Source organism: Copadichromis virginalis, linkage group LG2 (genome assembly GCF_057382275.1).
Source record: "Copadichromis virginalis isolate Kocher_CV1m ecotype Utaka linkage group LG2, C_Virginalis_male_GT1.1, whole genome shotgun sequence".
In the NCBI taxonomy this organism is placed as follows: Eukaryota; Metazoa; Chordata; class Actinopteri; order Cichliformes; family Cichlidae; genus Copadichromis; species Copadichromis virginalis.
Genome location: NC_140619.1, coordinates 34473684 through 34487744, shown reverse-complemented (window position 1 = coordinate 34487744; position 14061 = coordinate 34473684). Strand labels below are relative to the sequence as shown.

General features: G+C 41.8%; 1 protein-coding gene across 6 annotated transcripts; it reads right to left on the bottom strand.

Moving 5' to 3' along the window:
• Positions 1–693: 693 nt before the first annotated feature.
• Positions 694–13070, bottom strand: sesn4 (sestrin 4). Of its 6 annotated transcripts, none has more exons than XR_014915105.1 (10): positions 12846–13070; positions 6641–6823; positions 6322–6504; positions 5938–6186; positions 5416–5506; positions 5164–5288; positions 3747–3913; positions 3489–3633; positions 2342–2694; positions 694–1107 (listed from the first exon to the last, which is right to left on the bottom strand). XR_014915105.1 is itself a non-coding variant. In XM_085431868.1 (9 exons), the coding sequence occupies exons 1-9, from the start codon at positions 12909–12911 to the stop codon at positions 2605–2607; spliced, it is 1299 nt and encodes a 432-aa protein (XP_085287994.1). In that variant the 5' UTR covers positions 12912–13070; the 3' UTR covers positions 1507–2604. The 6 variants fall into 6 exon arrangements, 1 of the variants encoding a protein (XP_085287994.1); XR_014915111.1 differs by having other exon boundaries at positions 694–958; XR_014915107.1 differs by having other exon boundaries at positions 2509–2694.
• Positions 13071–14061: the final 991 nt, after the last annotated feature.

Genomic DNA, 14061 nt, shown 5'->3' with positions numbered 1-14061 from the left:
CACTGTTTTTGCCTTGCATATTGTATTTCCATGCATGTTTGTACTTTTCAATACATTCCGTTGCCTATTTCCCAAATAGAAAATATAAAGAAATGAGAGATCGAAATATCATCATATATTATCACGAGTACACTGGCCAGTTCTCTGGCACTCAGCACTATCACTGATGAAATCTATCACTAGAAGCAAGCAGTCTCTTTGCAGTGACCTCAGATTGTGCCGATGATATGTGATGCCCCATTTACCTAAAAATAGGTAATTCAAACATATTTGATGTCGTAGGAAGTGATAAGACATCAAATCAAACAGCTGAAAACAGAAAAACAGGCTATGAGCGCTTGTTTCTGAACTGATAGCAGCAGCACTGATATAGCACTGCCCCCCAGTGGGCATTCAAGAAGCTGCAAGTGGCCTATGTAAAATAGATGTTTTTATACAATTATGTTTTCAATTACTGTAAGTATAAACGGGAAAAAAAATCAAATAAAAGAAACCAATAAGATTTAAATCACACCTTTTGAAATACGACTTGTGAATCAGAGAGTTAAAACTGAGCCAAAGGTATCAGCTGGCAAAAGGATTTATAAGAAATTAAATGTCTGGGTGGACCACAGAGCTTTTAAACTAAGTAGCCTCAGGCTTTTCTCTTTGGAGGAACAGACAACAGTAGGCAGATTTATTTTTCATAGAGCATCTTTATAGAAAAACATTTCTTCACATTTTCCAAAAAAAACCAAAAAAAAACATTTTTTTGTCTTTGCACTTATTCTTTTTTAGGTTATTTATTTTAAGGTAAGGTCCTTTTTTTTTTTTTTTTTTTGTAAGTCTACTAAAGTTGAACATTTTTAACATCCATCTGTGTCAAAGGCTCTTGCTGAGTTGCTGGGGCTTGTAGAAGGTGTCTTGTTAGAAAACATGGGCGTTCACAGCTGCAACGTTCATCAGAACCGGCTCCGACCTACACCAAGAAAGAAAAACAAGAACTGTTCCCACTCGGGCAGGAAAAGCTTTCCCGCCTGTCAGCCGGGCTCGTTTCCGGCCCACGTTCAGCCTCCAGTCGTCACATCCTTCCACTTCAGCAGCACTCCAGTTTTAGCCTGAAGGCACCTGTGTTAACAGCGCTTTTTGCTTTAGTCGATATGGACTTCAGTTTCTGTTCTATATCCTGCAGTTACCAATTCTAAATCTACAGTCTGTCACACTTCTACAACTACCCAGGCCGCAGCATGACAAGTAGGTCCTACTGTCACCCAGAAACAAACAAAACAAAAAGTACTCCAAAAGTTTACTACCAAAAAAAAAAAAAAAAAAAAAAAAAAAAACTGTAAAAAGAAAAGACAGAAAGGAGATACAGGTGTTATTAACAGCTACTCTGCACATCGCTCTGCACATCGCTCTGCTAAGTGTACCACGGGTTCTCTGCTGTGATGATCTACTTCGATACAGTTCACACAAAGAAAGAAAAGCTTTAACACAAATCCCCGAACAAAAATCTGAACTCACAGATCAACCTTAAGTGTTATTTATTTTTAAAATTGCTCCAATTGATTTTTTGTACTTTTGTGAAAGGTTGAGGTCTTAAAGGACCCGTGGTCTAACATTTAGTCTCTGATTTGATCGTCTCTGAAGCGTGTCAGTGGGGAGAGAAAAAAAAAAACGTGGCTCAGCTTACTCGTCGCTGTAAGAAACAGCTTACTGACTTCTTCAGATTAGTTTCAGAGTCCCTGTGCCAGAGCTAAACTGAAAATATTAGAGCAATATTTCACTAAAATATCCTGAAACGCGTACCTTCACTCAGAAATCGGGGCTGGGAAACAAAAGCAGAGTCTGAAAGTTTGAGGACAAACAGTCAAATCTTTTTCTCTTTTTTTTTTTTTTTTTTTTAAAACACGTCATAAAGACGAGACCCACAAACTCAGTATGTATACTCATTAGCTACCTTGCATTATAAATATATAAAGTTTAAAAAAGTGCTTATTAAAAGAAACTATAGTGATGTGATAACTTCCAGCAGTGTCATTCTCATTTTTGTTCTTGACCAGCATTAATACGAAATGTCAGGGAGAGCAAAACGGTCGTCCTTCACAGTCCTCCTCCAACACTGACAAGGATTGTCCACAAAAAAAAAAAAAAAAAAAACCCCCAAAGAACTGGTCTCCCATTAACATTCATTCAACGTGTACACAAAGATATGTTTTTGGAAAAGCATAGTTAATACAAAAGGAGACTTCTCAAACTAAAGAGGAGAGTATTGGCCACTGGTAACACACTGCTGCTGCGACCGACTGGAACACAAGACGACAGGTAAAAATTAAAATAACTAGCAATAATTGCACATAACCTTCGAGAGCCAAGATGTCTGATAAGAGGACTTCACAATAAGATGAGTTGCAGGAGGGGTGTGGCACGCTATGGTTTAAATATACTGGATCTGAGGAGAAAAAGCACATTCAAAGAGGCACAGCTGCAAACAGTGCAGCTCTGTGTCCTTAAAAGTGCCGCTCTCACCCCACGTCACTGGCTGCTCTTCAGATGTCTTCATCCTCTTGTTTCCGGGTCTCTCTGTACCGGCGAAGAGTTTTAATGACGTGCCTCTACATCCTCTTAGGCAATCATGTACTGAGTGATGGCTCTCAGCGCGTACAGCAGCTCCGCCTGCAGCCGGGCCTCCATGATTAGTAAGTTTATGTGTATCTGAGGAGAGAAAAAACTAAACATTAACACCGAGGGCTGATGCTAGTGATAACTAACAGTTTCTGGGAATGTGTTGAGTGGACAGGTTGATGTGACGGGGAATGCGCACATTTGTTGGAGTTATGCTTCTAGTTCAAATCTGTGCTGTAGGGGGCGCCAGTATTACTCCCTGGTTTGAACATGTAAACCATGAGCCACAATGCATTTCATCCTTCTGCACTTTGTCCCTGCTTTCCCATCTAAAAGCTAAAAATCACAAAATATATTTAAAAATCTACACTGCAGATACACCATAACCCTACACCCTGACATCCACCTGCAACATCCTGCAACTTTAATGGCCTGTTCAGTACTCTTGTTTCCAGCTCTTCAGTTGGTTCAGAAAAAAGCTGGCAGAAAAAGTGCTGAACTGACCAGCTTGGAGAGAGAAATCCCAGAGCAATGCAGGCACACCAGTACGAGCATAAAATACCTGAACTGGAAGCTTCTCGGATGAGAGGTGAAACATCTTCAAGAAACTTAAGTCGCTTTCTTTTTAAGCTCCTTAGACCAAGTATAAACCTTTATCAATGTGGCTCGAGTCAATGCAGTTCTTTTCCCACCTGATTTTAGCGTTTCTTGGTTTAGTTTTAGTTGATAATGACCTCAGTTCAAAAGCGAAAGCTCTGCTGATCCTGCCAGATCCTTGTTTTGCTGCATTTGTGCCAAATTAAATATTGCGGCTCTCACTTCTAGCGTCATACGTTGTTTGCAGACATGACAACTTTCTTCGTAACACGAAAAAATAGTCTTACCCGTTCTGAAGTCTTAAGTGGAGTCCATCTCAGCGGACACACTGGAGTTTTGGTGGAGTCCGGAAAACAGGCCACAGCCTTGACGTACAGCTTCAAATCTCGCTCCAGCAACTGGTTCACTTCACCGTAATCGTAATCATCGTAGCTGCGACCAAAAGCAAACACAACTTTAACTATTGAACACACACACAAAAAAGCAGGTTTCTGTACGTCTCTTGTATTTTTTATTTTTGTTTCGGCACGAAGTGGCAGCCTCACCGTATTCCTAACACACAGTGGATGTAATTCCAGATCGCCCTCTTCAGGTCGTCACTGTGCAATGAGGAGAGGGTGGCTACGCTCCTGAACCGGTCATCCAGGAGGTGCCCAATGTCAGAATACAATCTGTTGACTAAGGAGAAGCCGTGATCTTCCCAGGAATAGTCCTAGAGGGGAAAAAAAGGGGTCACATGAGTTTTCCTCATTGTGAGCAGTTCTGAAAATTGCAGTCAAATAGAAGAACATAACATTTTTTTCCTCGTGATTGATGCCAAACCTTTAATCTATAGAGCTTAAGTAGTAAATATTTGAAACTACTTTTCAGCATTAGTAATGCTTTTATTTGCTCTACTTTTGTTTTATGATGATCCCCTAAGGCTAGCCCCACCAATCTATGTACCATGCTGTTCTTCATTTTGTGGTTTTTAGAGGCATTCATTTGTAAAATGATCCAAAAGCGTTGCAGAATATGATTTTGTTATGATTCTTCAAGATTTCTCCCAGATATGTACTAAGTCCTATCTCCACACAGAAAGATCCTGGCCAGATGATAGAAACCCAGGCCCTTCTTGCTCTGAGGCAACAGTCAACTGTGTCACCGTGCTGCTTCCCATCAGAGAATTATGCCTTCTGCGATACATTTATTAGCGGACATCACCTTCGCTTTGTTTTCAGTGTTTAGTAACTGCTAAACTACAAGCTTCGGGCTCTTCCTGCCATATGCTTCCTGAGCAGCTGCCTCACAAGCCAGGTCTCTATTGTGGTGGTCCTCAACATCTTTCAGCCGCCCCTACAGAGAGGACATGATGCCACTAACAAGCACAAATGGAGGACAAGTTAAATGATGCCATTTGGGGGCAGCTTGAGCTGTGGGATTTAGCTTTTATAGTGAAAGTAGGAAAAAAAGTAGAGGACTTGGAGAAAAGAGACTCCTAGCTCTCTGTTGTACTGTTTCTTCTCCTGTTAACAAATACAGATTTTCTGGTAATTTACACAAAACTTACATTTCTAAAAGCTCTTATATCTATTTTCATTTTATATTGTGCCTTATGAACTGGACCATGATTAAGAAAACTCATCTAATTAAAATATGAAGGGGAAAAAACTTCAGCTCACATCTTGTTAGTTATTCCTCTCCTGTTGGTCTGTGAGCCAAAGCAGTGTGTTAAAATGTCAAAGAAAGTACTGATTAACTCACTCTGCCTCGGGCTGCCTGATACCAAATTTACATGTTAATTTGGCTACCAGCATCTCAAAGTGCTTCAGACTGTGGCACAGATGCACTTCAGCAGTGGAGAGTAATAAAACTGTGCTAATGTCTTTAATAGACACCAGCCAGACAATCGGAAACTCAGAACAAAAAACAAAACCCTACACATAATCACACTGACACGTTCACTGCTATAAAGACACTCACCTGAACTCTGAACACTTGGAAGTGGTCCTCCTCCTTGCGCGCAAACTCCTGATAGCAAAAGTCAGGGTCTGTGATAAAACGCGAAGGATCTGCGAGGCATATCATCTCCTCCTCCTCCTCCGTGTCTTTAAAAGAAATGATGAAAGCAAAGGAGATGATGAGGCTAAGTAAGGAGTGGTAAACGCTCAGGTTTCACACTGTGCGACTTCACTAATGCTCGAAGAGTGAGTGGGAATGTCTCGGTGGTGTTACCTGTCTGCTGGAGTGTTTGCTTTTCACGCTCTTCCTGGGACTTCTGGATCCTCTCCTTCAGACACGTCACATCACCACTTGAGTCCAGAGACTGTCGATAAAAAAAAAAGTATCTCATCAAGTTTGATATATTAAAGCAACTGCTAAGGGTACAGAAATAATCTAATTGTGTATGCAACATCAGAAAATATCCAACTGAATTTGATGATATTTATCAAAGGAAAAATACTGAACAAATTAATCGGTCATTTTACACTATTAAACATTTTTTCCAATCCTTATTATATGATGTAAGGCCAGTGAAATAAAAAAATACACTCCTAAAATACATTTTCATCTGGTAAAACTGGTGATATTTACTTTGGCTATCTTGGCCTTTTTCTTCTTATTCCTTTCCACAAGCACCAGTGGGTTGAGTGATACCAGTATTGCACATATTGGTCCCTTTTTTAAAGCTATTCTAACTATTTATGAACTAATTTCAGTTTATAGCTTCAGATATGTATATAAGTATATTTTTACCCGTCGTCGTGTTATGTGTTCGGAGGGAGTGGCGAGGGACTGAGGCACATTGGTGTTGCCGTTGGCAGCGTCACAGGGGCAGAAGGTCGGCGGAGTACCGTTGGGAGATTTGGAGGAGAGAGGGACAAAGTCTGCGTCTGTGTCGCATCCAAACACAAAGCTGCAGAGGGAGTGGCAGTGGGCCAGGATCACCACGGCCTGCACCAGCTCAGCCAGTGACCAGCACTGCTCGCCCGCCTTCAGCAGCGTCTGGAGAGCAGAGGCAAAAACAAACACACATTTAGAACGAGGAAATGAAATAAAGCAAAGCATCAAAGTATTTTTTTTTTTTTTTAAATACTTATGTAAATGTTACATTTTATCCGTGGTCTGTCTTTGCTGTACCTGGATATGCGAGCAGGCGGTGAGCCAGGGTTGGTGGGCCAGCACTTTGTTAATGTTGTCAAGGAGCCGAAGGCGAAGGGGTGCCACCTCCAAACCCTGCAACCACTTGGGATCCCCGCCCACCCTCAGAAAATGCGCTGAGTGCAGGTACACCAGGTAGTTGCAGTGATGACGTGCTGCAGCCTGTTAGTCACAGGAACAAAGATGAAAACTCAAAAAAAAAAAAAAAAAAAAAAAAAGCTTTGTGTATGTTTGGCTGCATGATGACAGCTGGTGAGGGGTTTGGATGTATCCTAGAGAGAAAAGCCAGGTCACTAACCATGATGGCGATGTAATGGCGGTATGGCAGCGGCAGGGGGCCATCCATGTGCAGGATGTAATGCTGTGTGCGCAGGAAGCTCTCCAAGTACTGAGGGTGAGACGCCATCTGCTGGGACACGGCATCTACACTCCCCCTGCTGACCAGCAGTGACACTCGCTCCTTCTCACCATTCACCATCATCTGCAGAAACAGTGACAAGGACGAGAAAGACTGTTGGTTTCTGGAAGAGGGACCTTAAAACCATATTGTACCATAAGATATAGTTCTCCCATTTTGTGGGAAATAGCTATAATGGCTGAAACAAAGTGCTGACAGAAGAAAAAAAAAATGAGAACATTAATGGCTGTGAAAAATCTTAAAATTATGCTGGATGAAGCTGCTCTGAACTACACCACTGTAAATCCAAAATCTTTGGCTCTTTGGTGGAGTTTGGACGTCACTAAAGAGCGACTTTGACATTTTACAGACAAAGCAATCAGTTAATCCACAATGGGAACACATTTTATTATTTAAAACTGGCAATAAATAAATATATGGGACAAAAAATAAAAATAATTCAGTAACCCGAGGATGACTTTCTTTTGGAGTAATCGTTAGATCTGTAGGAAAAAACAGGCTAGACTTCTGTGTCCGTGACATGGACCGAACTTGTTTTATCCCCCCATAAATCAGCTGAAAGAAAAACAGCCTTGGGAAAACAGCAGTGATACAGGCGCCACTGGCAAGTGAGCGCATTCCTTGCATTATTCCTTCTCCAAATAAAACAAGCAAACAACAGTAGCTCAGCTGAGAGCTCGTCAGACAAACAGACACCATGGCAGGTTGGCTGCAGCAGGGCCAGATGCTTCCTAGTTCAACACCACTTCATTATTATCAAACACAGAAGCAGCACTGTGGATTTTTTTTTTTTCTTCCAAAGGTACTTCTACTTCTGTGAAATGAAAATGGACAGCAGCCTGCTAAAACTACAGGGGGAAAAAAAACACCCATGTTTTCCTTAGAAAAGGGGATTTACATGCTGGGAGGAAGCACAGACGAAGCAACTAATGTGAAAGTTGAGCTTAAGAGGCCTTGAAGAGGGAAGCTCATGAGCAGCAGCAGCAGCAAAGAAATTCATAAGCCCTAACAGACAAACAAGGGAGCGACTGGGCTCAGGAGCCAGAGGCCAAGAGAAACAGACCCATGCGGAGAGGGGAGCTGGATCGCCCTCATGGGCACAGCCTCTGTCACCATCTTACAATCGGTTCTAGGAAAAGGTGTTTGGGAACTCAGCCATGAGCAGGAATCAGCTCCACTGTATGTGAAACCCGAGTGTGGACGGCACTCATCAAAGCCAAATGTTTCACTCCAGTTTGGCAAAGACTTCTCCCTTTAACAGCTGAACGTCTGTCAAGGATTACTATTGTCCTGTCAAATCACAGACGCCTCAGCTTATGTCACAGATAGTCGTAGCAAATGGCGACTAGAAGGACTCGCTGCTTAATTTTAGCCTTGTACAGATCTTTGGTATTCAGCTCCATGTGGTATTTCACTTCTCCCTGCAGTCGACCAGGGTTTCCTCCTGATCCTGAAGGAGGCTCCACCTCTTGACCTATTATAGACTCCATGCTCAGATCTTAAAAAACATGTCAAGACAACACAGATTTAACAAACGTCACACTGAGACTGACTTATTTGTATAAACTACGAGTTATTTTAACTCTAAGGAGAATGCAAGGGAATAAAATGAGCTGGCAGTGAATAACGCAAGCTTAGATGCAAACCCTGACCCTCATTTATCTGTCATCATACATGAGAAATGGTTTGAATGGGAATGTAGAGTGCACAGGTGCCTGCCAATCAAAACCTGACAAGAGCACATTCACAAGAGTAGGTCTGATTAGTATGCTGAGCTGCAGAATCTAGGTTACAGCTCCATCAAAGCACTAACTGGCTCGATGGGGCCTGCACCAGTCAAATAATTAACATGTAAGGAGATCTGCGCCTGTTTTTTTTCCCTAGTCTTTTCATTCCGGCATGAAATGGACTCCAACATAGATCGATCATACTTTTAGGCAAATACAAAAAACAATGACCAAGCTGTGCAAGCACAGAAAACTTCTTTATAGGACTAATTATTTTCCAAGTAATTTTGCTGGACAATATAAAAGATGTACTGTTGTGACTTTTTGAAATATTGCCAACTCAGTGAACAGATAAAGTACCCACTGGGGACACTCAAGTTGCTAAAATTACTGTTTTATATTATTATGCACTAGTACCTGCGATGAAAGAGGAATCCTGCCTCAAGTGTATACCCTTCTCCCTCACAGTTCATATTACATAAATCAGATATAAGAAAGTGAGACACCATTTCATCAGGAACAAGCTGGAAAGGGCTCAGGATGGGTTAGGATTATGATGGAGGAGAGCACAGAGGCTACAAAATAACTTGCCACCAAGAAAGGAGCTGTGGCTGCTGCCATTTGGAAGTTTTTCAGTATATTACAAAAAACCCCAAAAACAAAATCTTGTTCTGACCCCTCAGACTGTGCACGAGGCTCAGCAAGCTCAGCCACACCACAGACAGTATAAAATAGGAATGTAAGGCAGCCGATTGTTTGGTGTTTTAAAACCAGGTTATATGAGCAGGAGACTGACTGTGGCAGCAAACCTCACAATTTCTCAATCACAACTTGTCAACCAATGAACATATCCTGGATTATCCTTTTAACACTTAAAATGACCAAAATTTATAAAACAGCTCTAATGATTTAGAGGGTCCAAGGGCTGTTTTCCAATCCATTTCTATAGGACCGTTAATCTTTTTACAACACTGTCAGCTGTGAGAAAGAATGCACTGGCTTCTCGTTTTAGAGCCTGAAGCCATCTCCATGTTTGTGTATCTCCACCTGTCTATGCTAGGGTGTGATTTTATATTTTAAATACTCCCATGAGAAAAATAAGCAACTGTAAACATATATAAAAGGGAAAGTATTTCAAATCAGAGATGGGTATGGTTAACAGTTAAACACCAGTCTACAATCCCATCAACATTATGACAAACCCTCGGCAAAATAGGAAACTAACCCTGAAAATGGCACTGACACTCACCCTGCTGATGCATCTTTTCTCGGTGTGATTACTTCAGCTAAAAAGGTTACCGTTAGAGAAGTCAAAGCCAAAATTAAGGACTTGTGCAAAGAACTAAAAACCCACAGTGCTAAGCAGTATTGTCAAATTTTAGCAAACACCCTGCATTCGTCATCACACAGATAAATACTGACAACACTCATAGAAACACACAGAAATCAGAAAAAGCAACCCTCTAATTGTCATATTCTGTTAATTTTCAAATCTGAAGTAAAATAAGCAACAAACCTACTCTTTTAGAGACTGAGGAGATGGGATTTGCCATCACATAATCAAAGAGGAAATTGGTATTTTGCAAATTTTCAAACATGTCTGGACAAATACAAGGTAATAAGTCAAACTGAAACAGGAACTACAGTGGATGTGAAGGCATTCAGAAAGCAGGAAATGACACATCCTACAGGTTTATGGTGTCTGTTGAGGACACAGAAGCAGAAATCAAATAGAAAACAAAGAGTTTACAGTATGCTCATCAATACATTTCATTTCAAAAAATCCTAAATTTTGCTATTTTTTTCATGTCCTAGCTCTGTCTTGAAAGTGATCTATCTTTATCCAAACTAATCAACATTTTCTGATTTATATGCGCTGTGGGAAAAGCTTTAGGCAGATGTATTATTGTCCCAATACCCAGCTTTATTGTTATTGCCTGATAACAACCCAGAGAAGCTGCACATAGCTTTGACAAGGCGATATACTCCTTACTGGCCACCCACATGAACACAAAAAAAAAAAAAAAAAAAAAAATTGCACTGAAAGAAGAGAGAAAAAAGGGTAAGTAAGGGTGGGTGGTCATATAAAGCAGCATCATGTCTGCAACTGTGTATGCTATTACAAAGCATATTGTGGTTTCACATATACACTCGGAAGCCTATCAATTCAGCTTACAGTACACGCAGAAACAAAGCAATTTTTTGTAGTCAAAAACAGGCCTGAGGGGGTGACATTAGAGCGTTGCTGTATTCAAATCACAAGATGCAGTCAAACTTGTGGCTTGCCTGCAAAATATTAACATAAACAACCCACAGTAGGGCCTGTTGTGAAAGAAAAAGATTCACAGGTGCAGATCATTTGACATTCAAAAGAAATCTCCTTTTTCCTCAACACGGGAGAGGACAGATAATTTGTGTATTGATCAGAGAGGACTACGGATGAAATGAAAAACAGGGATGACGTCACCGAGAGGAGGAAAGGTAAAGGGAGACAAAGACAGGCTTTGATAGCTGGCTGACAAACAAGCAAGGCTAGGAAGGAGAGCGCTGGACTAAGATGACACACAAAGAGAGGAAAATTACACCAGCAGCCGCTTCAGTGTGTTGGTGCGTGGTGGGCTGCAGGAGGGGGCTGCTGCAGATATAGGAGAAGGACATTCAATCTGCATTCCTTACTGAGTCTGGGAGGGGTTCAACCTCATCATGCGCCCACCTTTATCACCAGAAGAAGCAGCTTGGGGGGGTGGGGAGGTGTTGCTCTTGCAACCTGAACTTGGGGAGTAGTGCAAAACAAACCAGCTGCAGCCAAGATTGGAAAAGGAGAAGGAAGGGAAAGAAGCTGGAGCTTCACATACAACACAACCAAGATAAACAAAACACTGCTGCAGGATGATTGGGGGGGGGGGAACAAAGGCGAGCATACATACTGCACATGAATGATGGGACCTGTCAGAAAACATGGCATGCAGGTAGAGCAAGGACACTGTAGGGGTAGAAAAGACTTTCCCTGATAATTAGGTCTCACAAACAAGCAAAAGGTTTAAGGTTATCAAATCAAAAGGCAAATGCACGGCCAGCATATATTGCTTATCGTTTGTCTCCAGTTGCAGCAAATTTATGTAAAAGTATAGCAGCAGTAAAAAAAAAAAAGCAAAAAAAAACAAACAAAAAAAAGCAACGCATATTAGTCTTTAAACACAAAGTAGCTGCTCACATTCCTGCTTGTTTTGTTCCATTTCTGGACCTCTAATCTGCAGCAAATACGTCTCTTTCTGGCTACAACTTGGGACAGCGCCCCCCTTTTGTTGTGAAGTGGAAAAACACCGGCAGAGGAGAAAAACAACTTTGATTGGCAGTCCAGTTGAAGCCAGCAAAAAACAGCACAATAAAAAAAAAAAAAAGTTGCCAACATTTAGAGGCACCGCAAGCGACAAAACCCGCACAATGCCCGTCAATCCTTGAGGATTAGGTATGTCTACACGCTGAATGTGTCCTGCAAAACCCGTGCTTGTGTGTTATTTAGGAGTAAATATATGGTGCTGCATTACTTCACAGCCACTTCTCTCCCCAAACCTTCAGATGATGTCATCGTCACCTGCAGCTTTCTCCTCACACTGCACCGTCTTATCGGGCTCTTAGTGCACGGACACATTAATAATCCGCAAAAGCGACGCCAAATTTAACACAAATATTAAAAGGAAGCGTTTAAATCTTCTCCCTCCTGTGGCAGAACAAAGGCAGAGCCGTCATCTCGCAGTTTGTGCGGTTAGGGTAATGTGTTCGGGCCTGGTTTTATTTACAGAAAAAAACCCAAAAAGAGAAACAGGTAAATTTGTAGCTTTAATCGGTCAAAATTAAGCGTTAAAACAGCGAGAAAGCGCTGCAAGCTTTACGTGACGCTTTAACGGCTGGAGATGGAAACCGAGCTCAGTGCGGTCCTAACCCCCATATTCAACCACTAAAACCCCACTTCTCCGCCGTCAAAATGTCATCTAAGTCAAACTAGTTTTCTTTGTGAACTGTTAAGCGTTAGCGAGCTACAACGTAAGTTTGCTGCGACTGTTTTTTTCCCTTTCCTTTTTTTTTGGTCGCTAATGTTAGCCAACCGTTCGTTAAAAACTTTGAAAAACAGTTAAATGCAAGCTAGCCGTCGTCTATCACCTCGTTTTAAGCTTTAAAAGGCATTGAGAGTGAATTCAAGAGCTGCCAAAAAAAGGAGATGTTTTCTTTGATATAAATGATCCCTTAGGCAAATGAATGAACGCTACTGAGTTAGCCGCTATTAGCTTCAATTGTCCTAAAACTAACTTACCCCCCTCCCCCTTCTCTGTCGAAATTCAGCTAACCTTATAACCTACCTGTTTCTGGACTCGCTGGCACTGGGTTCTCAGGGGGTACTCCATTTTATTCGTACAGAAGATCATTTTCCAAAAAAGTGTGCTATTTCATGGATGCGGCTACGTCCTTTCTTGGTGCTTTACCAGCTAGCTAACAAAGGCAGAGAGCCTCTGCTGGCTTCTGTCAGTCTGTAGCTGCAGACCGGACTGAGACGAAAACCTTCCTGCAGCTGAGCTGACAGCTCCAGTAACAGTGCGTCCAATCAGAGCGCAGGGGGGCGGAGCTCCAAATGCTAATGAACATCTGCAAACAACCGAGCAGAGAGAGGCGAAAACAGGCCGGGCAGACCGCGGGGCTGGACTACTAACTTACCCTGGGACGGGAAAGTTACTAGGAAGGAGCACTCCGTGTTATTTTAGCTGCCACTAAAGACTTCAAGAACGCACAGGTTCCCCTCCCCCAACTTTATTTTCATCAACATCATAAACAGAACTGCAAAAAAGTCCACAGATGAAAGAAAAAGAGACAAACAAGGAGAAGAAAAAGCAAACAAGAGAACAAACAAAGCACTATACTAAACACGATTATATGTAATAATGCCAGGGTGGAAATTAGATGCATCCTAATTCTTTGTCTTAACTGCTTATCCATTTCAGAGGATTAGTGAGGAGGAAGTGAAGAAAGCTATGAAGATTGAGGAAGAGTAGAAATGCAACTGAATGCCTGTAGAAGTGTGGAGATGTCTAGGGGAGAGGGACTTTTTAACCAGATTTGTTAACGCAATCTTGAAGAATGAGGAAAGGAGAAGTGTGCTGGTGCCAATTTTTAAAGAACAAGGGTGATGTGCAGAGTTGTAGCAACACTTAAGCCATGAAGCTGTGGGGAAAGGTGTTAAAGTTAGGTTTAGAAAAGAGACACTGGGATTAGCAATGCCAAGAGGGCACATACAGATGTGATGTTTGTTTTGAGATTTTTGATGGAGAAGTGTAGAGGAGCTCAGGAGCTGGACTGTGTCTTTGTGGGTCTAGAGAAAGGGTATGATCAATACCAAGAGTGGAGGGGCAGAGAAGCACGTGAGGGTGGTGCAGGGTATGTATAACGACAGCAAGACAGTGGTGAGGTGTGCAGCTGGAGTGACAGATGGCTTCAAGGTGAGGGTGGGATTACATCATGGATCACCATTGAGGCCCTAATTGTTTGCAGTGATGGTGGACAAATGAGGCCAGAATGGAGTCT

Coding starts and splice junctions, on each gene's coding strand:
- sesn4 (XM_085431868.1), bottom strand. CDS start 12,911: ATGATCTTCTGTACGAATAAAATGGAGTACCCCCTGAGAACCCAGTGC. Junction 6,824..12,845: donor GCCAGCGAGTCCAGAAACAG/GTAGGTTATAAG, acceptor CTGTTTCTGCAG/ATGATGGTGAATGGTGAGAA. Junction 3,914..5,163: donor TCCAAGTGTTCAGAGTTCAG/GTGAGTGTCTTT, acceptor TTTCCCCTCTAG/GACTATTCCTGGGAAGATCA.